The 24,984-nt window shown below is 40.0% G+C and overlaps 3 protein-coding genes across 27 annotated transcripts in view; 1 reads left to right on the top strand and 2 right to left on the bottom strand.

Annotated features, from left to right (window-relative positions):
- Positions 1–2: 2 nt before the first annotated feature.
- CASP2 (caspase 2) lies at positions 3–18,609 on the bottom strand. Of its 5 annotated transcripts, none has more exons than XR_010465895.1 (12): positions 18,391–18,609; positions 17,821–17,971; positions 13,506–13,673; positions 12,336–12,411; positions 10,795–10,889; positions 9,122–9,298; positions 7,788–7,916; positions 7,242–7,332; positions 7,071–7,135; positions 2,777–2,926; positions 2,576–2,685; positions 3–1,968 (listed from the first exon to the last, which is right to left on the bottom strand). XR_010465895.1 is itself a non-coding variant. In XM_021292709.2 (11 exons), the coding sequence occupies exons 1-11, from the start codon at positions 18,408–18,410 to the stop codon at positions 1,834–1,836; spliced, it is 1,302 nt and encodes a 433-aa protein (XP_021148384.1). In that variant the 5' UTR covers positions 18,411–18,600; the 3' UTR covers positions 3–1,833. The 5 variants fall into 5 exon arrangements, 3 of the variants coding, with proteins under 3 accessions (XP_021148384.1, XP_021148385.1, XP_005506362.1); XR_010465896.1 differs by having other exon boundaries at positions 18,236–18,424; XM_021292709.2 differs by lacking the exon at positions 7,071–7,135 and having other exon boundaries at positions 18,391–18,600.
- LOC102086227 (rap1 GTPase-activating protein 1) overlaps positions 18,552–24,984 on the top strand; it is an 82,491-nt gene continuing 76,058 nt past the window's right edge. For 20 of the 21 annotated variants that reach the window (XM_065028422.1, XM_065028414.1, XM_065028429.1 and 17 more), the window contains exon 1: positions 18,557–18,686. In XM_065028422.1, the coding sequence (XP_064884494.1) occupies positions 18,586–18,686 (101 nt within the window). In that variant the 5' untranslated portion in view covers positions 18,557–18,585. Of the gene's footprint in view, positions 18,687–24,984 lie in introns of all 21 variants that reach the window. The other variant, XM_065028444.1, reaches the window with a different exon arrangement.
- TMEM139 (transmembrane protein 139) lies at positions 19,530–24,716 on the bottom strand. The gene is made up of 4 exons (XM_005506339.4): positions 24,575–24,716; positions 24,189–24,368; positions 22,839–23,147; positions 19,530–21,439 (listed from the first exon to the last, which is right to left on the bottom strand). The coding sequence occupies exons 3-4, from the start codon at positions 23,084–23,086 to the stop codon at positions 20,935–20,937; spliced, it is 753 nt and encodes a 250-aa protein (XP_005506396.1). The 5' UTR covers positions 23,087–23,147; positions 24,189–24,368; positions 24,575–24,716; the 3' UTR covers positions 19,530–20,934.

The following is a 24,984-nucleotide window of genomic DNA, read 5'->3' on the forward strand; positions in this document are numbered from 1 at the left end:
GATCAAACAAACAGTAATTCTTTATTTTGACACCTCAAGGCAGTAAAATACAAGTATACAATAGGTATATACAAAATTGGCAGTGATAATGCAACTTGATGTAATCTAATCCATCACGGTGGACTGCTTCATCAATATATGTATCTGTAAAATATTGCACCATTTCAAAGAGGGAGCACTCACAAAGAAATTGGTTATACTCCAGGGAGGTACAATAGCCCTTAAAATGGTATTTCAAACTTTAGAGTAAGGCACCAATTGGCAAGTATAATCCTTGTTCTGTTTATCACATGTTGTGTCTAAGAGAAGTTCAAGATGTGTGTTATTGATGCACTTTTGTCAGCTGGACGAAACACAGCCTTCATTTTCCTAGGCAGAACAATAAAAAAAAGCTCATGTCTAATTTTCCAGTCTCCCTCCATATCCCTTTGTGCTTCCTATTCATAATTTATGCTGAAAAAAAGTTTTTAAAAGCCACACTTACATAAAAAGAGTAAGCCAGAAACTATACCAACTTACTGCTACAAAATCGAGAAGATTGAGACTCAAGTGAACAGCCTGTAGTCCATGTATAACCCAGTATACCAGGGTTTAGGCTCTACCACAAAAGGAGAAAAATTCCCATCTCCTGGACACAAGCAAGAAACAAATTACAACATAAAGAGGCTGTGCAGAAAATATTAAAAAGTGATTGATTATGCCACAACATTTCTTATTGACCAACTGAAATGACACTTTGCAAACAACATTAGCTAGCTTTAAATGACCGTGGCTGAGAAAGAAAACTCACGTAACAGGGTAATAAGGTGAAACTCTTCCTTTTCATTTAAAAGGGAAACAAACTGCAGTGATAAATAATCCAAGCAACACACTTAGACTGTAAAGAGCTGCCTTGAATATTTTTGTTAATTTAACAAAACACAAAAGATCCTTTTGTACAAGGCTGAAGGGTTTCAGGGATTCAGTTGTACAGAGCAATTTATAGACTCCTGAGAAGCTGGTGGATTGAATGCTATGCCTGTTGAGACACACAGATACCGTGGCAAACAAATTCCTCAAATGTAATATTCTACGCAGTTGTTCAGTCTTGAAACTAAAGGAAGCTAATCTAGAATTTCTAGATTCAAACCCGTTTCTGGGGCAGTTCATGAAGGCTTATTTGCCTACATGAGAAATTCTGGATCTCTGTTTTCTGATAACCTGGGATGTCTTATAGTTCTCTTAACTTGGCTACAGAAGGAATGTGCAAAAAGAGACTTTCAAGTGATCGAGATGGACAGGGAAGTGTCAAGTACTCAAAATAACCTTCCATTTTAGACAGGGGAAGGATTCTCCTTCATAAAGAAACCCTTTCCTAACATGCACAGGAGCTGGCTGTCCTGACTGAAGAATCAGGCAGAAAGTATTAAAAAATTTTTAAATACAAGCATAAGATAAGTAGTATTTTATAAATAACTTTCCTTTCAGAGAGGCTTAACATTTAAAAAATTCTATGAATAGTCTGTTTGCCTTTTCACATTCACTTAGCTTACTGATGTCCTTATGTCTCCTTCCAAAGGATGTTCCCACTTCTTCCCAGTTCCAGTGCTGATCCTCAATGTCTATACATATGGAATGAGTGAGGATATTGGAATTTTAAACCCTGAACTGTATCAGATTACAAAGAGAGTTGCCAGATTATTTTAGAAAGAGACATCAAGAATCGGACTGGCCAGGTATAAAAAAGCATTCATTGCTTGAGCATCTGATGTCACAGCCCATAAGAATGAAAATTCTACATCCATACTCAAAGTTCAGCTTTGGGAGTATCTCTCTTCCAACAGAGCTGGCAGGTTATTTTCCTGCTTGATAGCCAGGATAAAGGTAAAGGTCCCGACAGAGTGTGCTACAATATTCTGACATTTCTTTGCAGCGGTGAAATTCTGTGCCCGGGGCATAACCTTCTCGTTGCTTGATTTGCCTATTCACCTAGATGTGAGATTGGAAAAAAAAAAAAAAAAAAAAAATGACTGGAAGGATTAAGAAGACAGAAGTAAGAAAAATGTCATTGCTTTCTGTACTCACAAATTATTCTGTTTAACTTATTAAGTAGTGCCCTATCTATTGTCTTTCTAAATTATAAGGATAAAGAACTAGGGTTCAGTTCCACAGCAGCTCAAGTTGTTGTGGTCACATAGCTGTCTTCACTCCCTCTTGCCCATTTTCTTAATCTTATGTAAGTGCTTGTGCAGCTATTTGGTGAGCCAGTTCAGGGAATGAATCTACTTGGAAAAAAAAACCAAATGCTATTTCTATAGAAAAATAATTCTTGGCAAGCCAGACTAATCCTCATAAATTCACCATGAAATCACACAAGGAAATGGAAGGAGTAAAAGAAACAACATTTTGACTTCGGTTACAGTGCTGTAGAACTGTATATAAACATATATGTAAAAACAGGGAAAGAAGTAATATTTTTGCAACAAGCAAGGCAAGAACAACTGCTTTAATAGTAGATTACTGCAAGCAATTTGAAGCACTGGAAGGCACTTCAGAAACCAGGTAAGTATGGGAGAGCAAAGATGCTCCAGCTCACCTTCACCAACATGTCAGCCACATGAGTGTCTCGGGAGTCCTCTGCAAACACAGAGGTGAGAGCCTCAATATACCAGGATCCACGCTTGGTGTTTCGCATGGCTGCAGTGCCTGAGAAGAAAACATGTATTATCAAGTTTCTGGGAAACATAGACACATAAAACTTCCTTATGCCCTGACTATTAGGGCCTCTCTCCAGTACCTTTCAGACAAGCATATCCACAGATCATATCAGAGCATGTAGGCAGGCGCAGCTTGAGATTTTCTTCCTTGTTTGCATCACTTTCCTCACAACCTGGGGAATCTGACCATTCTTTCCCATCTCTTTGATCCACTCCCCGGTCTGTCTTATCTGGAAGGGGTGAGGGGGTGGGAAAAAAAAGAAAAATCATCCTGAATTACTGCTCTGGTCAGTAATGCCACAATTGCTGTCATGCAGAAAGCTTTTCAATGAATCATGAACTTTAAGCTTTATCAGCTGTTATTTAAACTCACCTGAAAGTTCTGCAGAAACTAATGCAGATACCAACAAGTACTGAAACTGCTCAGCCTAATGTGACTGTTAGTCCACATCATGACTGATTTTGTTTTTCCCCTCTCCTTTCCTATGCATGTCATGGGATAATCAGAAAGCAATGAAGCTTCTGATAGTTCTTAACCATGTACGGACAGATTTGATGCCTAGCCCTAAAAGTTTCTGGCCTCCACCTTCACGAATCACAGAAATGTTCAAAAATGTCTAGTCTAGTTTGCAATGCTAACAATGTATCTATTGCAGAACTGAGTGAGAGCTATCAATTTTGCTGCTAAGGTGTACCTCCAAGACATCAAGAAAAAACAGACCAAGTATCTCACCTAGTTCTAAATCCTGACTAAAATCCCACTTGTTTTAATTAAAAGCATAAATTGTGCAATAGTAACATACAAAATAATTTGACCCCAAACATGAGTACAGGAAAACTGGTTTAAAACCTATAGAACATTTAATGTCCTTTGTAGTATGTATTATGACAGGTGGAGATGTTCTCTATTGGTTGTTTACACGATGCAGAGTTTCCATTGCAATTTAGACTAACTGCTTAATGGCAATAGCTTAATAGTCTAGCTATGTTGTATGAAAAATATAACTACATTTTACAGGATTTCTACCTGATTTTGCCCTTCTGTTCCTTTGTTGCAAGATGAGAAGCTACTGTTTTACTGACTTCCTTAACAGCATGGGTCAGATTGTAGTCTTTGGAGGCATAAGCATCCCTTCAGAGGCCTTCCTGTTATGATGGCTCTAGGTTTTTGTTGCTAGGTTGTGTCTAAGAAATGCATTTGGATTTCTAATGCTTTCACAGGCAGTGGCACTGGTGGCATCTCATAATTATACACAGGAAATGGTCACTTCATAAGTCAGCAATGTTGTTATTTTCGTCCAAAAATGAAAGTGGCAGTGGGAGAGGTGCAATTGTCTGACAGGCCTATAATTAAGGCTCCATAGCTCAAAATTTCATGGGTACTTCCATCTCTTTCAGGTAGCAATGCAATTTTTTCTTTTTTTAACCACACTTTTAAAATTACTTTTATTACACTTCTCCAAAATCTTTTAGTTCTATATATTTTTAAAAATTTAGAGTACTGTTCACAGTGTCTGTTATTTCAGGTAAAACTCAGGTAACTTTACAGTCAAGCTAAATTATTCTCACTGTTATCATCCCATAATATATAAAGTCAAAACCTGTTTAATTAAAGCTTCAGAATGAGATGTCTTCCTCATGCATGTCTTCAAACATCACTCTAGTCAACTTACCAACAAAACAAAAATGTGTAGAGCACTAACCATATCAAGATATTCTTCTATATACTTAACCTCTAATTTATATCACCAATAACTGCCACTCAGTTTGATCCAGCCTCTTAAATTTTACTGAGGCTTCCAGATCATTCTTTTCTCAATTGATTTAAATAATGGCTGACTACCTATTTGTCATTATTTACCAAAGTTCTCCACTTTTCTGGATAAACTACTATATCAAACACAGCTTCAAAGTCTCATTTTGTGTCATAGTGAAATCTGACTATTTTTCTTTTCCTATTGCTTTCTGTTGTCGCTGGTTCTTGATCCAAGGACAGCAAGTGGACTACTTCGATTCTTTAGTAGACTCCTGCCGAAGGCCCTTTGGAAATTAAGTGAACCGTACCAACTCTTCTTTATCTACATTTTTAATGTGTCATTAATAGAAGATAGAAAAGCTTTACCACATAAACTTAGAGAAAAAGAATAACCTATGCATTTCTCATTTTGTTTCAACTGTTTCCAGCTACCTTGCATGCCTGAAGAGATTGATTACTAATCTAAAGTTGTCCACACTATTTATACAGTCTTTTAAATGCTACTTTAAAAGAAAATGTATTGGCTAGTCTAACATTTGAATGCTAACATGAAAAGGTACACATATTCTGTTGGCAGCTCAATTACTTTGTAAGTAGCTTTCCGCTTCAACTATTACTCAAGGTTTAAAAGAGACATTAAAAAAGACGAATTTATGCTTTTTCAGCTCTACAAGGCCAAGTGCGAGGTCCTGCAAACGGGTCGGGGCAAACCCAAGCACAAGTACAGCCTGAGCAGAAAACTGACTGAGAGCAGCCCTGAGGAGAAGGACTTGGGAGAGTTGGTTGATGAGAAGCTTAACATGATCCAGCAATGTACCCCTGCAGCCCAGAAAGCCAACCGTATCCTCAGATGCATAAAAAGAAGCATGACCAGCAGACCAGGGGAGGTGATTCTCCCCCTCTCCTCTGCTCTAACAACACCCCACCTGGAATACTGACTCCAGCTCTGGGGCATCCAAGATAAGAGGGACATGGAGCTACTGGAATGAATCCAGAATGGAGCCATGAAGATGATCAGAGGGCTGGAACACCTCTCCTATGAAAACAGGCTTAGGGAGTTGGGGTTGTTCAGCCTGGAGAAGAGAAGGCTCTGCGTAAACCTTATAAGAGCCTCCCAGTACCTAAAGGAGGCCTACAAAACAGCTAGAGAGGGACTTTTTGCAAGGGGTAGGATAGAACAAGTGATAGGACAAGAGGTAATAGCTTTAAACTGAAAGAGGGGAGGTGTAGATTAAAGAAATACTTCACTATGACAGTGGTGAGGCACTGGAACAAGTTGCCCAGAGAAGCTGTGGATGCCACATCCATGTGGAAGTGTCCAAGGACAAGCTGGATGGTGCTTTGAGCAACCTGGCCTAGTGGAAGGTGTCCCTGCCCATGGCAGGGGCATTGGAACCAGATGATCTTTAAGGTCCTTCCCAAACCAACCCTTTCTACTTTCTATGACTTTTTTTTTTTTTTTTAACTGAATAGATTTTTCTCTTTCAGTTGCTGAAGTCTCAATCCTTTGCCTATTGCACTATCCCTTCCAATTCTGCAGCATTTTGCATAGCTTTCTTAATTGAAACCTTCTTGGTAATCAGAAGGGCAATCCTGACTTGTTGATGTGAACAGACCCATTTTGGTAACATTACAGTCAAATAAACCTAATTACCTAATTATGTCAGCTGCCAATTCTGGGTTATTACACCTATTTCCAGACTGTTATGAGTTTGTGTACTCACATTTGTTCAAGAGTATCTAAAGGCTCAATAATGTAAAGGAAAGCAATCACATTCAATTTATATTGTACACATGCACATTACAATATTTCCAAATGCTTAGAAGGATCAAATATTTTTGATACTCAGAATATTTCAGGTACACTTCAGATTTTTCTCTGCATTGGAATTACACACAAGTAGATAACAAATGAATGAAACATTTTCTTGGCTAGAGGACAAACTATAAAGCTCAGGTAAAAATGAAAAAGAAGGGAGACGGTTGGAAAGAACAAGGGAAAAGGGGGGAAAGCATAAACGCTAGAAACATTTCTTTATCACAAGGGAAAAAACAATGCTTTCTAAGACAGAACTTCACTTTGGAGTATCTGCAGTTTCCCAGCAACCTCAAAGGCCAGACACTTTATGGAAAAAACTGGTCATTAGCAGATTTGAAAGGTAGGTAGTTACAGACATAGTTACAAAAGGAGGGAAAGCAAATAGCAGAATTAAAAAAAAATAAAAAAAAAAAAGGAAAGAGTGGGAAAAGATTCAACCTAGGAGAAACAAGAAAAGAATACTGTTTCTACAACAGGCATAAGGAAACGTCATTTAGCAGGATAAAGGAAAAAAAACCCACAACCTGGAGCCAACTTTGACAGCTTGAGAGACAACACATGAGACACAACACATCCAGGACCAAGAAAAAGACAGGACCTCAGACACGACTCCAGTGCTAGTGTACCACTCCATGCTGTGCTGCAATTTGATGCGCCATATGCCCCACTCCCCTTACTGCAGGCATAGCAAGAAAAAGCCTCTATATACTAGTGGGATATGATAGAGCTTTGTATCACTAAGGTGCTCTGGGGTCTGCAAGTCAATGCACACACCTCATGCAGAGCAAAAGACACTTACAGAGCAACAGATGCAGTAGCAGCAGCAGCAGGGCAGAGGGAGGTGAATATGAGTCCCACTTACACCTGAGAGAAGCAAAGAGGAGAGTTGACAGCAAGTTGAATGTGAGGGTGTGTAAAATGAGACTCAATGACATGTCAAATACATGGCCTTTAGTATTTGGGCACTCACCTCCCCGGCAAGCTTGAATGAAGAACATCTTGGGCTTATTCTGGAGATTCGGACAGTTTGCATTATCAAAGAGACGGAAAGCCTCCTGCAACTGAGAGAAGACGGTAAATAATCTTCACTGCAGCCTTCTATGAGCCACACCTAGCCTCACCTTGCTTCCCTTCATTTTGGCTATTACCTCACTAATCTTGGTATTTTCTCCTTTATCTTCAAACTCACTGTGTGACAAACACATCCCTTTCCCACCTTCACCCCTAGCTCCTACTAGTCAGAGTTCAAGCACTCTACCTCATACTTGTACAGGAAAAAGAGAATTAAATAGCTTCCCCCACTTGCCCTATTTCTATGTCATTCTTTATCTTACAGACCTCTCATGGACAGCCTCCTGCCCCTTTCTTCCCACAAGCCCTTATTTTTGCCATCTTAAAAAATGTGCATCCTCAGTCTCCCATCACTTCATTTTTTTAAAAAGAAACTTTTCTTCCCCTCTTTCCATTGTTACCTTCCAAGAGAAAACCCACAACACATGAGAACAAAGCAATATACCTGTAGTAGTTTGCCATCACTGCCATAAGCCCCACCTTCTACACCGTGGGAAAGTAGAGCTACAATACATGAATCCACATCCTGATGATCTGGCAGTTTAGAGAATCTCTCCAATGCATTCTGCATCTCCTAGAAGAGGAAAAAAAAAAATGTGTAATGCTTTCCAGACTTGCACAGGGAAAGGGGGTCAATACACAGGGAAAAACACAAATGGCCCTCCTGTTATGAAATAAGCCTTACACACATCAAATTTACAGGACATGTTCCATAAAAACAACAGCAAAATGTTCTTGTTCTTTTATGTAATATTCAGTCCTAACCATAACATCACGAAGTACCGTTCACTTAGGATATCTACATTTCTATACCGCTCAGTAGGGGGATGCAGCAAGTATCTGAGTTGGTACACATGGATTCAACACAGAAGAAACCAACTCATATTATAGAGATTTTACACTAACACTTAAGTCTGGCTGAGACATCAGAGCACCTTATCAGTTGTACTTGTACTCCAAACACTATGATGAAAACACAACAGCAATTTACAAGTCGAAAGCTTTAGAAACTGACAACATGGCAGCTGCAAAAGTCCTATTACTAATGTTGCAAAAAGCTGCCTTCTTGAACAAAACATGCTTTAACAGGTTCTATACCACTTGTTTTCATATGGATTTAAAAGGAATAAGAACAAATGAGGCTGGACAGGGCAGCAATCGCCATTCATAGAGAAAGACAGTGGCTTGATTCAGTCAGTCATGGAACATTACCAATTTCCCAAAAGTGAAGCACAGCCACTACTTGAGCAAAGCAAAGACTGAAAGAGCAGAACTTAACTGAACAGATAGTGGGAGACTGATAAACAGGATAGCAATTGACTCCATCAGTGAAAGGACACAAAAACCACCACTTGCATTTACAAAGTCTACGTCAAATATTTGCAAAGTTTAACTTTTAGGATAGCAGAATACCAGAAAAACCTATCTAGAGTAAACTGGAGATTTATTCATGTGTGGTTTTAACACACATGCCAGGTGTGGTCAAGAAATTCTTGCCCCTTGTATTATACTACAAGAGGTCAGACTAGAGTAGCATCCCTTGTGGTTCTCTGTGATTCTACTTTCTATGGTAAGTCCTCTGCCTTCCAAGCTTCTTCATACTTGTCAGAATGCAAGCAGATATCATCCCATTTAGCCTTATTTTTTATTCCTAAGTGACCATTCACATCCTCCTGTTTAAGCTTAGTTATATCCAAGAGAACATCTTAAGATGTTTATGGAACAGTTACAAACTCTCAGTTGTACTGGCTGTGAAGTACTAGGATCCATCCCCCTTACCTGTGCAGTTAGATCATGAAAGACAGTCACTTGATACCCAAGATTCTTGAAAAGCATCTCCAGGGAAGTACAGTCCACATCCCCCCCTGCACGATACTCCAAGTCCTTCTCACTGCTGAAATGGACATTGCTGAGAATAAGCGCTAAGCCCCGAGGCTCTGTTATCAGTTTATATGCCTGAAAAGAAGATTTTAAATAGGTAACTTTAGACTACACACGGAAATAACAGAGTGTTAGACTAGAACAGTAATCCCTACGTATCAGCTTGATATATGATGCGCAGGATTTCTTGAGGTCAGATTTTTAGAGGTTGTTTGGTTTTGTTTACTTGTGTTTTTTTAATACATAAAACAAATGTTTGAATTGCAAAGGATGCAAAAGACAACTAAGTGCATTTGCAAGTCTTCACAACTGATGATCCTACAACACTATTATTAAGATGCTACACTAGCTTGCCTTATCATTTTAAAGTAAACAGAGCTTATACATTTCAAACTGTGAATTAGATCTTGCTAACTTTTTTCCTTTTCCCCACTCTCACCCCAACATGGCCACACGTATTTCCATCATCCCCAACAAAGGCCTTAGGACAACACTATGTAAAACCTAGCTAACATTTCTTAATTGCTGTTGGGAACACAGATGTAAAATAGCATGAGTGCAATTGTAACAGCAAAGGACTGTCAGTGACTGATCCCAAAAGTTACCCATGTGGCAAAAAAAGGTTATCAGGGAAAGAACTAGTTTAAGAGGGGTGTCTTCAAATTAAGTTCTCTCTCTGCCTCTCCCACTCTAACAGCAACAAATCACTTACTAACACTGCTGTAAATTGGAAGTGAAATTTAATGCCAAAGGAGCATATCAAATAGGGTGTATCGAAGCATAGATGTAAAAGGAGTCAAGTCAAACTCACACTGATGCTGCCTAATTAGATCTCTCCAATAGACAGTTAAAACAAAATATCTGTTTCGCTGTACATAGAGCCTGTGACTGAGTGTCCAGCATTAGCACATTGTGTGACCCTTGTAAAGTATACAAGAAAGGATTTTTTTCTTTTCCTTTAAGCCCACTCCAACAGAAGCTATGCTTTACAAACAGAATAAACAAAAAATAATTAGTCTACCTACATAACTTCAAATGCTGCAGAAGATTAGAAACTCAGGCTATTCTAACCAGTGCTACCCAGCACAGAATCCTGACCTTTTTCTTGAACCTAAGGAGATACTCTTCCAGGTACAGGTAGCAATTACAACAGCCAAGGCTGTGACTACTATTTGAAACACAGTTCTAGCATATTACAGTCATTTGAAAGTTGTGTCATCACACTGAAGGAGATGAGGATGCAGACAAATAAGACACAATAATACTGATAGCCTACACAGAGCAATAGAACAGAAGACATTTCACAAAGCTCTTCATGAACAAAAACCAGAGACAGAGATTTGCATAGAGTTACAGAACTTCTCAGAATTTCTTGACACTTGCAAACAAGAACTACATCAAATCAAACAACACTGGTGACACTTTTTAGTTACACAGATAGCACACCACTGATCTTGATTCTAATGCAGCATGCATTTTGGCTCAGTTTTAAGTAGCATGTGCTCCATTGATATATACAAACACCTCATATTTTTCACATCTTAAGGAGATTTTCTCTGCCAACTACTTACCAAGTGCTGATGATTATGATAAAATTCAGGAGTGCAGTGCTTCACTGAAGGAACCAGGGGACCATCTCTATTATCCAAGGAATGTTCCATTGGTTCTGTGCAAATAAACATATCAGTAACAATAAAAAATTCCAGCTACAAAGCCTCTCCACTAAGGTAGTAACTGGCAAACTCTGAAGTACATGGTCTTAGGCATACTCCTGTAGTATACTATTCACACCTCTAAAAATTCTTCTTCATCATAGAACGAAATATAGCAGAAAAAGATCAAAGGTACTAGAATTACATGCTTATTTTTTATTATTTTAATGGGCTACTTTTTTTTTGTCTTATATGTGAGTTAGCCTTACCTAAGGCCTAGTAAATTTAGTTCAAGACTATGAAAGCAGAATTCTCATCTAAACTTAGAGATGAGTGCTGTCATTTTGAACAGTATGTTATTCCTTTCACAGTTAGGTTGACAAACCATTGCTAGAAATACTCAAATAGAATAATGGTTTTCCTTTCATTTAAGGCCTCCCATGATCACTGGATACAATTATTTATTTTTTGCTGAACACATGCATAAGCAATCAAACTAGATGTTTCTAACTTACATAAAGTGCAACGCCCTTTTTTGTCATCTGCCTCTGAATAACCCTTTCCTCTGGATAACAGCAGATAAGGGGAATGATAATCAACTATTCATCATTTGCAGACCAACACTTACTGCCCTGTCCCGAAGAAAAGTAGCTTATGATATTACTTCCATTGAAATATTTTTTCACCTTCTGAGACATGGCTCTCCTGGTTAGAGAACGCATGTTCTAAAACCCAGAACAACCCAAACATAAAACCTTTGCACCTAAATAAAAAAAGATAATAAAAAAAAAGGCCTTCAAAATCTAGATACTTGTTCTTTAACACCAGAGAGCACTCCTACTAACCAGCATACAGTTAAACCTAAGATTACAGAACATGAGTACTTCAGGAATTACCAGAGGCAAAATAAAGACTAGCAGGAAGATCCATCCCAACAACTAGTTCCCTGATCTAAGTCACAGATGCTTGCTAAAGAAAAGCTAATTTGCTGCACTTAACAAAAGCTACAGAAATCTATGTTGGGCCCATGTAATATATATAAGGCCATGTACTTAAATTTATTTGCTAAGAAGGAAGACTAAGTTAAGAAATTCTGGCCAAAATCATTATCTTTACACAGCTCCAGTTCAATTAAACTCTACCACAAATTTTAAGAAAGAAGAAAATATTTGAAAATATCCAATTTTACTGATGTATTGTTTGGGCGACAAAAATTCCTGTATAAATAAATGAAGCTGACTAGAAACTGACTGGATTCTCTCTTTCAATATGCTATTTCACTTTCATTTTCTAGCCTAATTCTGCCTCCTGCATCTGATCAGAATACAGTCAGTTCACTGTTGAGTCTGTATTCCTGGGATGGACAAAGCTGCAGCAAGCTTATGAATTGAGTATTAGAGAAATTAGAAGCAAACAACTAGATGGCCAATCAAGTATTCACAATGTCAAGTGTGACTCACCAATCCAGCATGGTCTCTTTGAATTACAGGATTCACTGGTAGAGAATGGAAGATTTGATCCAGAACAGCACTCAAGCTACAAGATAACCAACAAATCCACGAAAAAGAGAAGCATAAACCAGCTATCATGCAACAAAGATACATGTACTTACATATGCCAATACATGACTTTAAAAAGAGTATTATTATTCACATCCAAACGGAACATCATGCCAGGACAGCAGCACCACTTCTATCAATGTGTGCAGGTCAGACTGGAAATGACTTAATTTTCTTCATGCAGTTACAAACACTTCTTTTTCATAGCTAGCACAGTCATTATTTGGACTTAGTTTGAGAACAAGAAGATAACACCCCAGGACAGAGCTAATGTTTTTAATCGCTCTGGTCTGAGAGCCAAGGACATTCTGAATGCTCTGCCCACAGGTGTGAGATATCAAGGAAGGGGGGCATGGATGGGGCAGAGCTTGACTGACATTCAGACTGATCAATAAGAATATTTCATGCCATTAGTGTCATGCTTCAGATTTAAGGAGTTGGGGTTTCAGGTCCCGGTCTCATTCTCGCTGGGGTGCAGCCAGGGGAGTTTTGGTTGGGACTGTTCAGCCTGCAGAAGAGAAGGTTCAGGGGGATCTCATATAGGGGAATCTCTACATAAACACCTGGGTGAAAAGAGGACAGAGCCAGGCCCAGTAGCAGGACAAGAAGCAAAGGGCACAAACTGAAAAACAGGAGGCTCCCTCTGAATATCAGGAAACAGTTTTTCTCTGTGAGGGTGACCAAGTACTGGAGGAGGTTACCCATGGAGATATTAATCCTCCATGGATGAATCCATGAGGATGCATCCTTGGAGATATTCAGAAGTCATATGGATGTGATTCTGGGCGATTTCCTTAAGATGACCCTGCTTGAGCAGGGGAGTTGTGCCACATGACTTCCTGAGGTCTCTTCCAACCTCTACCATCCTGTGATTCTCTGTAAAAATTCTCTTGTTCCCAAATTTCTTCCCCTCTGCTTTTACTAAGGCTACTCTAAGTTCCAATTTGCAACAAAAACTCATCCTGTCCATTGTAAACAATTATTTTTTTCCCCGTTTGAAAAAGATCACTTAGTGCACAAACCCAATCTGAAATGCAGTATATCCATTTTACTTTTTTAAAACTGTTGTACCCTTGCAATCCCATTGCTTAGGTTGGATGTTGTCTTCAAGATCATTGCCTCCAGATGCTGCTGTTTGGTTTCTCGTAGAGCTTCGCAGAAGGCTGTGAAGGCATTAGGGCCTCTCTTGGGGAGCAAATTGAGGAATTCCACATTTTGGCTGAAGCTCCCTGACTTGGCCTAGACCCAGAGAAAAAAAAATGCACACTCAAATTTAGCACTTCAATGCAATCAATATTGAACGAAACTTCAGAACAACTCAACTTTTTTCCTTCATGTAAACGTTTCATAACTGTGCTTAGCTGTACTAGATCCACTTTTATAGCTTTTCCCACTCATCTCTTCCTATTAGCACAATGGGGAGAGTATATGACAACATAGCAAGTCAACAACTCATACACAATCAGAGTAATATACCCTCTTCTCTCTAAACTTCTACTTCCAGTTACTGTTCTAATAGTATCTATTTCCCCTGACTAAATGCACAAAGTCCAGAACATGTTTCCGCTACTGCCCAATGGTTTATTGTCTCACGCACAAATAACACAAAGCCTAAGAAAAGTTTCAGTAAAATACTTATTTTAGGGAGTGAATTCTGAAAAGATGCTACATATGTATAGACTGTAACATTTAGATCAATGAAACAATATACAGTAGTGTATGCGAAAAAGTAACAATCAAAAATGAAATGTATGTATCTGTAAAAGATTCTCAGATAGTTCTAATTGTTAGAATATTAACAGGACACTTACCAACAAATAGCCTTCCCTGTGAAATCTAAAACACACCAAAACATCATGTACTAAAACACTAGGTATCAAATATAAATTTTGTAAACTCCATGGAATTCATCCTATATATTTTTAATTACCACTTAGCTCCAAGATCTCTCCTTCTCATGGATAAGAAAAGCTGAGTTACACAGAACCAAAGACTAAGACTATGTTAGCAATCACAGGAAAATCAGAAAAAAAAAAAGCATTGAGTCAGATGTGTAAATCCTCTGGTACAGAACATTTTACATGGTTTGGTTTCCTTTACAAAATGTATCAAGCTTGGTGTTAAAAACAGTTTGGCTGTTGTCTCATCACATTGGAAGGCTACTGCAGAATTTTGTTGATCCAATGCTTATGAACCTATTCTGAAATTTCAGATATATGTTCATTCATGACTGACTACTAGCATTTATTTTTGTATCAACAATGTCCCTTGACTTCACTGTTCTCCTGTCCTTTCCCTTATTTATCAAACTTCTTTCTATAAATCAGTCTCCATTTGCTATAGTAAACAAGCCACCTTCTTTCAACCTCCTAATAAATGGCCTTTTCACCTTGACAATGCAAGTACTGTTTCTTATATCCATGGAAACCTCAACTTTCAGAACACTGTTGACTAGAAGTGCATACAGAAATATCTCGCCTGTGCCTTTCCAGAAGTATGAAAATACTTGGCCCTTTCTCCTGATAACACTTCTCCATTAGTTCATAAAAGATAACCAGCTCCATATACTGGTATCAACAAAGAGCATTTAGATCTCAGTATCTACACGATCTGATAGTCTTTGATTATTTGACAGAGCATTCACCTTGTTTAAAAAGCAAGAGAAAGCTCTTGCTGTCATATCTGCTATTTTGAAGGTCCATCCCAGAGCTCTGGAAGAATACCTGATGCTCTGACAAGAAGGCATTAATGAAGCGGATTTTTTACTTCATTCTAAAAACATATGTATCCACTGTCCCACTTGCTTTCCACTACGATTTTTGCTCTGTGTTTGAAATCCCTCTCATCTGGGCCTTCATCTACTTAATTATATTTACATCATCTCCACTATACAGTAAACACATTTTTTTCATTATTCTTTCTTAAAAGTGCGTATAATTTTTTAAAAATCTCATTTTGGTATCTTTCTAAATTACCTAATTTAAATTCTTCTTTTCTTTCCCTCCCTCCCATTTTTGTGACTAACTTCAGGCCAGCAACTCAACATCCCTACTAACCACTCATATTTCATCAGCGTCCTTATTTAACCCCAGTGGACTTCTATAAGAGATGATGCCTCTTAGCATGTGGTGTGTGTGTGTGAGAGACGGTGGTTCTTAACACACAGCATAAGTGTGGAAGGCTGAGATATTGTGAATTATTGTCTCGAAGCTTGCTTGCTAAAATAATGGGCTTAAGGCCTGCTTGTTACAGAAAAATGCTTGGTTACACTGCCCGCTTAATTTGGCCTGCTGTAAATGCTTAAATTCAGTGAGTTAAAGCAGAAAATGCATGATCACTGTGAACTGCTAAAACTCAAAGAATGCTTGAAGCTTGTGTAAAGCTCAAGCAAAACTCTAGCAGCATCAGCCACCAACATCTGGGACAAGGCCTGCAGTGTCCTCAGGCAACACCTGCCACCAACTGCCACAAAACACCCAGATTACAACTGGCCATCCACCACTAGGACCAAAACCTGTCACCTGAGACCAGCAGACCTGAGACTCAAGCACTGCCAGCACTACTGGGACCTGGACTCCGATATCGGCACAACCCGAGACCTGCGAACTCACTGCACCACCAGGACCCGAGACCTGCAAACTGCCAGCACTACCAGGGCCTGAAACCTGAGAGCTACCCAATGGATGACGGATCCCTGGTGGATCCCTGGCGGTAACTACCACTTGCTTAACTTTCCTCCTAATTGCCTCCCACTTACTCTGTCATTCTAGCTTTAGGCGTAAAAATAAAATAGGTTGTTTAGTGGCATCTGACCTTGTTTGTGTCTTACTCTCACTCTTGGAATCATTTTGAAACCTTCCAGAGTCTGAAATGGGACTGCAACCACGGAGCCCCTCAGTCAAGGGTAAAACTGAAAAAACTTGCAGGATGATGTAAAGATGGTTTAATAGGTAAAGCAAAAGCTGTGCACACAAGTAAAACAGAGCAAGGAATTAATTCACTACTTCCCATGGGCAGGCACATATTCAGCCATCTCTAGGAACGCCAGGCTCCATCACACATAATGGTTACTTGGGAAGACAAAAACACCATAACTCCAAATGTCCCCTCTTTTTCTTCCCCCAGCCTTTATTGCTGAGCATGATGCCATATGGTCTGGGATATCCTTTTGGTCAGTTGGGGTCAGCTGTCTCAGCTGTGTCCCCTCCCAACTTCTTGTGCACCTTGACAGTGTGCAAGCAGTAACTAAAACATCCCTGTGTTATCCACACAGTTTTCATGACAAATCCAAAACAGCCCCATACAAGCTAGTATGAAGAAATCAACTCTATTCCAGCCAAAACCAGTAAAAAAAGTTCTTGATTCCTTCTCTGACTTTCACTGTCTTCCTGTACCTTTGACCTTTTCCACTAGGGATTGGAGCTATTTCAGGTAAAACTGCCTGTGTCTCTACAATTTAGCACAAGTATCCTTGACAGGTCCCATGAGGAATTTCACATTATCTTTGACACACATGAGTCAAAATTAATCAAGAAGTTATTTCCTTGTTGCTTTCAAAAATCTTATCAGTCTCAGGTTCATACCTGCTGCACTAGTGCCCAGCAAATATCTCATAATTCTATTTTTCAGCATCTGTTCTTATGACAGGACCATCAGCCTTACTAAGGGACTAAAAAGACCCTTGTTTGCTTATTTGAATCTTGAGATGCATTTGATGTGCATCTTCAGTAATTACCTTTCCAGTTTGCTTTCTCTTTGAAGAGCCATATCTCCATTCTGCAGTCTTTAGTGCACTACCATACCTTTGGGAGCAATCCCAAGCTATTTCTAACTACTTCTCATAGTATCCACTGCTCAAGGATGAGTAACAAAAGCCTGTGAACAGCATTTTTATCTGAGAGTGAGAGTCTTGGATCCTGTAAGGTTCTCCAGGCAATCTACAAAATATATATTTGAAATACAAATTCCTTCAGTAACAGGTGTACAAGTGCCACAACAACCTAGTTTATAATATGGTGCTTCACTTACTTTCACAGTATTATTCTGGAAGTAGGTATTATTCCTACTTTGACAAATGACAACAAAATGACAACAAAAGACTGGAGGATACCACCTGACTTTCAAAGCACAGCATGCTGCAACTACATACTAACACACAAGCCAACAATTTAATAAATCTCCGACAAAATCCATATTGCCAAAAGCAGCTTACAGTTACCCTACATGTTGCAAGCAAACTCCATATTGCTTGGTATGTTCTGCAAACAGTCACATTAAAAAATGCTGGTAACAAACAGATGAGTTTTACTGTGCTGCCACTGCCAAGTACAACACTCACCTTAACTAGGAATAAAATTCATGGTACAGTTGAGTATAACCTGCATACCTGTATCATTTCCATCATCTCCGTGGTGATGATGTCCTTCTCTATCATGTGCTCCATCAATTCTTTCAAAACCAGCTGCTTTGCCAGCATCACCCGGTTCTTCTTTAGAGCTTCCTGGTGACATCGCTGCATGCCGCAGGCAACCAGCATCCTGGCAGAAGAGAGTAAAACAAAGCCCAACTCAACAGCGAGCAACTTCCCAACTTCCCGCTCAAGAGGAAGCGGACAGATTCTGCGGGCTGCCGTCGCCTGACAACGCGCAGAGGGGCCTCCACCACTCGCCTAGCCGGCGATGGGCAGAGAAGGAGGGCCGCAAGGGCCCGACGGCGGCAGGCCGATGCAGGCCGCTATGCGCGTTCCCAGGACCAATTCCCGCCAAACAGCCCGAGCAGCGCGCGCTCGTCCCGCCACTCACCCCTCGCTGCTACGCCGCGCGCGCCCGCGTTTCTTCCCGACGGCCCCAGCGATTAAAACCGCGAGACCCGCTTCCACCAGTTACGCGGCAGAGACCCAAGCCGCAGCCCCTCCCTTTCCGAAAGCTGAACAAAACAAGCGTCGGATACCACGCACACTGGGGCGCTTGCGCGCATGCGCAGTCGCTCCTGCTTCAAGGCGGGTGCTGGGCGGGGCGAGTTCGCAGCGCGGAAAAGGTTTTGCCTATATTCCTGCCTGGCCTCTGCCCCCGGGGCGGTGCCTCTCCCGCGGCCCGTCAGTGCGTGCTGGCCCCGCCCCGCAACGCCCTCCCGCCGCACGTGGGACTGCGAGATGCCGTGCAGGGGCCAAGGAGGCGAGGCGAGGCGGGGGCGGGATTATTGTCTTTCTCATAAAGGAATGGGAGGGGCTCTGCGTACACGTAGAATTCACAGGTATGCAGCTTTGCTTGCAAGCACACCGGTTCTGAGATTTTTTTTTAAAATATTATTTTTAGAGTTTTTGTTATGTATGTTTTGTTGATATACGTTTCAGCTAAAATCAAAGAAGGGCACAAGTAACGTAATTGAAAGGGAAGAAGGGGGGCACATTGGGCATGCAGAGTACACGTGAAATATGAAGGGAAGAGCAAGTGAGCATCCTTTTTAAGCAGAAGCGAATTTAGAGCTCTTGGCATGCAAAGCTTCAAACGGTTGTCCCTTAGTGCACAGGAGTTTCACATGCTAAAACAACACAAGTCCAGAAGCTTGAATAACCATTACAGATGCTAAAACCAAAATCCTACTGATCACAGCTGGTGACATTACATTTATATATATTTATATATTATTATAATATATATATATTAGGGGTTTTTTTGGCTAGCTTTTATCTGTGCAGATAACCTGAATTTCCTCCTAACTCCTGGCAATTCATTGCACTCAGAAAGATCCTGGGTTGCCCAGTTTAGGCTTCATTTCTGTTTCTGCATGGAAGACCTGTGCTACTTTTTGTTGTAGCTTATTCTTTCATGTTTGCAGCTACAGAAGAGAGATGCAAGAAATAAGTGGCTTTGAAAAAATCACACTGCCTCTATCAGCAAATTTGTCTCTCATAGTAGTTTTATAACAGGTATCTTAGCTGCTTCATCATTAATGATATTAAAGTGATTCAGCTGTACATTTAGAAATGGAACTCCTCTCCTTTTTCTAAGCCAAGATCTTCAAATACACAGAACACAAGCAAAAGCATGGAGTGAAGTGTTTCTTTGGGGAGGAAAAATGAACAACGCCACTAGGTATTTTTAATGCGGTCCCATTTATTTAGAAACAACATTAAAAGTATTTTTTTCTTTGAAGTATAAAGAATCAAGCAATAAGAAATAATTTATTTGCTTCTAGTGTGTGGTTTGATGGTTCTTCACATGAATAAAAAATGATGTAATTGTATGTGACAAGGCTGTTATGATTACTCCTCTCCTTCACAGGAGATTTGGACCACCATTTTTTGTTTGTTTGTTTGTTTTGATTTGGAAATTTGCCAGCCACGAATGTTTATTTGCATACTGCAGACCACTTTAATGCTGCAGAGCCCATCAGTTTAACTCACCCGTTTTAAAAAAGCACACACCGTCACTGATCAGTGAGAGCTATAACCTGGATGCAACCTAGAGCTGTCATGATGCAAACCATGTGTGTCTTGGAACTGCTATCTTTATGTGCTCTCCGCTATAGCTGTGTCCTCTGCTGTCAGACCGGCACTTTCCAGAGTCCAGAGAGAAGCCTCCATGCATGATGTCATTACAGAGAGCTAGAGGAGCACTGACCTTTCTGTGCAAATGTTTGCCATGATGACAATGAAATATCTCAAGTGATCTGTTTGGGGCTGTAGTACAGCCAAGAAATACACCCTCCTGTAGAGCTGCTAAGACTGGTGGTCCTAGTGAAGGATACATATATGTGTATGTGTATATGTATATGTACATGTATTCTACTGCCAGACTCTCTTGCAGAAGTAAAACTGCTATTTTGTCCCTCTTGCCCACCATTGCAGGCTGTGTGGGATGATAACTGTGTTAACAACAGCAGTAGTTTCACGGTGCTGTGCTTGCCATCAGCTTTGCAATGCCAAGTGACAGATATCGGGTGGTGCTGGGTCCCAAATGAGGACAGCCACCCTCAGCCACACTCCATGGCAGCACAGCCGAGGACATGGAGCGGGTGCAGCAGAGGGATAGCAACAAATAGCACAGGCCATAAGTTTGTGTTCCTGTGAAACAGCAACATGGGGAATTACAGCCTCAGTCTCTCAGTCAGAATTTTAGGGTGGCTGATGGTCACACAGCTCTCAGCAACGTTGCTGTTTGTAACACACAGGCAGAATCTACTCAGTGCAGTTCCTATTGCTTCTTTTTCCAAGGCAGTTTCTCCTCACTGCATCCTACAGTCCTTCTTCAGAGGTCTTTTGGAAACCTTGTCTCTTCTCATGATTCACTCTCCTCCCTCACAAAGGTGTATCTCCAGTTTGAGAATTGTTGCTGTATGTAACACAACTTTCCTCACAGTATTTTTACAGATCTGCCTAGACAAAGCATTGTGGTATTACATCAATTTATATTTTGTGCAAAAAGGTTCTTGTGAGATCAGAAGCTTTGTCTGTAGTTCAGCTCTGGTTTGAATAATGGTGAGACAGAGTTTTACAGTTTCAGGCATGAAAAATATCAGCACTTTCACCTTCCCTCCAGGAGCACCCTGTATTGGGGTGAGGGTTTGGTTCTTCATTCATGGAAGGCGAAATTAATGATAATATGGAGGGCTGGAAAGTATCTTCAAAGACATCATTGTTAATGGCACTCTCATAAGCCGGTGGTGGAGTGAGTGGCTCCAGTGGCTCAAACCGTTGTTCAATACCTTTTACTTCATGGATGTCTGAAACAAACCGTTGCAGCCTTGGGGGCAGCACCAGCTGCAGCTGCATCCTGGAACCTATGTCCGTCTCAGAGGTCCCACTTGTGCCTGTTGGCACTGACACCCTGAGAGCCTCCACCATGATATCTTCTTGGGCAGATGATTCAATAACAATGTTGTAAGGAGGAGGCTCATTCAGTGGTGAGGGCACTAAGCTTGGATTGGATGCAATTGTCCATATTGCTGGAGCTGACATAGTCATCACTTCCTCATAGGTGGGTGCTTCATAGGCAGCATTCACCCTATGCACAAAGAGAGGAATGGCAGTTTTACTGGTTATTTTACTGCTTAGTTTATGCAGGGGCAGGTAGTCTGGATAATGTAGTATAGGGACCATGCTATAATCAGTAGATATGACTGAGAGAGGATATCTCATGTGGTGTTGTTCTATGTGATATTCTGCTGCTCACTTGTCCAGCCAACTTAATTTCTTGCTTTCTGGTCCAGAGAATGGACCATCTGGCCATTTTCCCACACTCCTCAAAACAAGTGAAAAAAAAACCCACAACATACTGGTTTTCAGTGTCCCAGGCTTAGCCTGATCATAGAATCAAAGAATATCTCAAGTTGGAAGAGACCCAGAAGGGTCCTGTCTCTCATTTAAAATCTCCTACCAGTTAAAATATGTTACTAAGAATTACTAACTACTAATTATTCCTCAGAATAAAACAGGATCTTACTTTTTTAATACTTTAGCTCAATGTTCATCTATTTCTAAGAAGCGGAGAAAATTAAGTATTTTTGTTTAGTTTAAGCAAGAACTAACCGTTCTGTGTTAAAAATAATATCTGCAGAGAAAAATGTTACTTTAGAAACATTTTCCTTTTTAGGTTGTAAACAGATACTAATTTTCTCATTTTCTTCTAGTATGCCCCCAAGCTAGCAAAGCCCAAGGTAGACTTCTTTTTATGCACTCTTTCTAAAAGTAAACACATAATAACATTTTTTGCACTTCCACGACACCTGTATTTGAGAAGTTAAAGTCATTTATGGATGTGGATAATTATTATCTGGATTTTACAGACAAGGAAACAAAGATACAAATAAACTCTTTGACTACAGTAGGTAAACTGGGGTTAAATTAGGTGATGCTGAGCACCTGCAAATGTACATGAAGCCAAGGAGATGTGGGAGTATTCAGAGCCTCTCAAAATCAGGGCTTATTATTGTCAAAGTTGTGTTTTTTTAAGACTGGAAACACACCTAGTTACAAGTTCCTTTTTAAAAGTTTGCCAAGGAACAGTTGCTCTGGAGATAAGGTTCATAAAACTAAACCCAGCTAAGACGCAGTATTACTTCAGCATTTTTTCTTTTTCCTTGTCTGACTCATTGTTTGGCAAGACTTGATAACTCAAATTAAAATAAAACTGGGCCTGGACCTGTTTAATCTTAGGAATTGTTAGTGGATCAGTTCCTAGGGGGAGAGAAAATATATGTTGGGCAAGATACAGAACATGCATGGCATAGACATTTGCAACCTCCACCTGAATAATGAAGGAAAGTAACCTGAAAAGACCTTTTATCTTTTGGAGTGGAGTCTGTGTTTAGTGCCATAGGGGAATGGCAGCAAAACAATATGTAAAATGGCCATATCTGAGGAGAGAGAATTAAAGTAAGAAGAATTATCAAGTTACTGCTTACCCTGCTTGGCTTTGTCTGCTTGGAGGTATCTCATTTGTGTCATGTCGGCGATAATTCTTCAGGTAACACTCGACAACCACACTCAGCAAATACCCAACCAGGCACACTCCTCCTACTCCTAGGAAGAAATAGCCTACTGGGTTGATGTTAGAAGTAATGGCCAGCATGGTGACCCCAATGAGAAGAGCAGCAGTGAAAAGAAGCAACAAGGCTTGGCGAATGTTCTTCCACTGCGTTTCTAACCACATGGTGGTATAGGTGGTAGTAGCAAACAGTTGAGAACAGATGAGCAGTTAAGGGGACAGACATCTGTGGAAGACGGAATTGTTTTTTCAATATGAAACATGAGCATACAAACATTTTCTTAGTATCATGACCAAAATAAGAACATACCTACTCGAGTACGCGCCATCATGAGAACATGCAGATATGCACATACATAATAAGCCTGGGAAATCTCTGCGTAAATGCACACCAATGTAAATGTACTAGAATTTCCTATGTGAATGCATACTGAATAATGGGAATGCTTGGATACACAATTGCAAGACATAAAATGCATAAATAGACCATCAGCACTTACTGTCAGGCTTATCTAAAAAGGTCTAGCTTCTTAATAAAATTAGGGTTGTCTAGGATGCAGATTTGATATTACTACAAAAGTGAAACACAGAATAAAGGTAAATTCTATGACATTTGTACGTTGCATAATGAACATTCAGATTCTAGTTCAGATCCCAGCCTTATCGATGGGGCTGTCTGCCCCAGTAAATTGAACATCTAACTTCAGTGTAGCATTACAGCAATAACATTACTTTAGGTTCTATATATAGCTGGGGTATGTATGTTTTTGCAAATTGTGGGCATGTATTTGAATATTTGCCAATAGTGTAAGGATTTTTCTGTTGATGTGCTCTTTTGCACCGTTCTAAAACAGGAGAGCACCTCCTGTGCCCCATTCCAAACCCCATCTCTGTGAAAGAGACAACAGTTGTCATTGTGTGCAGTCAATATGCAGTGAACACCAGAGATCTGTGGCATTCAAGAAATATTAATAAGGAGTCATCTTGCATGTGTTGCACTAAACTACATATATCCCACTGTTTTGATGAAGACCCCTGTGAAGAAAAAAAAGCATAAGACAATGGGCATATTTTTCATTAATATGCATCTCCAAATATACCGTTTTATATAGTAGTTCTACATTACATTGTGTGCTTTTGCACGCTAAATGCTAGTTATAATCCTAGTTATAGCAAAAATCCTAGTTATAGCAAAAAATAGGTAACTATATAAACTAATATACAAATGCCATAAAAATAAACATGTTCTTTTTCAGCTTATACTTACCAGAGAGAGGTTTTGGTAGGTAGAAGTAGTCATGTTTTAGCTTCTCTCTTCATCAGAAGGAAAAATATGCAAGCTCTTTCATGCCTGCTACTTCCCCTTCTGACCTGAGGATGGGACACCAGCAAAACTCTCCTTTCCTCTTTTTTTCTTGTATGGAGGCACTGAAGACTTCTTTTGAAACTAAAAGCCAGAAACTAGTGAATGTCAGAAGCTACCAAACGGTTTTGTGTGGGAAAGTAGAACTTCATTTTTCCAGGTTCTGAATCCAAAGCAATTTCTAGACCATCACAGACCTTCTGTTCTTTTGCTGCTGTTCTAGGTCTGTCCCACAAAAGCAGGAAACTCATTAGAAAAGAGGGCGGAGTGAGCAGTGGGGGAGTGCTTACCTGTGTCAGATCTGTTTGGTCTGCTTTACTTTAAGGAGAGAAACTCTGCCCTGAAAATTGCGTTCTCCTCCCCACGTAGCAGAGGAATCTTGATCTTTGCCTCACAAAGCGGGATGGACTGCTGGCCCAGCCCACATCACGTGGTCCACACATAAATCTATTTATGAGTTCTGTAGAGTGTAAATCCGTACATTTTCCTATCCTGATTGGGTGCTGTTTGTCAGATGTTGCTTTATGTCCTCTTCTATTTTACAAACAAAAAGAAAAAAGGAGGCAATGGTTCAATGGGTTATTATTTTGCAAAGTGGATTTTACAAACAAAAAGAAAACAGAGGGCTGGGTTAAAATCTTTTTTACTCTCTGATGTGTCTGGCAATGAGGACTACTCATAAGCAATGGAATGTGTACTA

This window comes from Columba livia, chromosome 1 (genome assembly GCF_036013475.1).
Source record: "Columba livia isolate bColLiv1 breed racing homer chromosome 1, bColLiv1.pat.W.v2, whole genome shotgun sequence".
Classification (NCBI taxonomy): Eukaryota; Metazoa; Chordata; class Aves; order Columbiformes; family Columbidae; genus Columba; species Columba livia.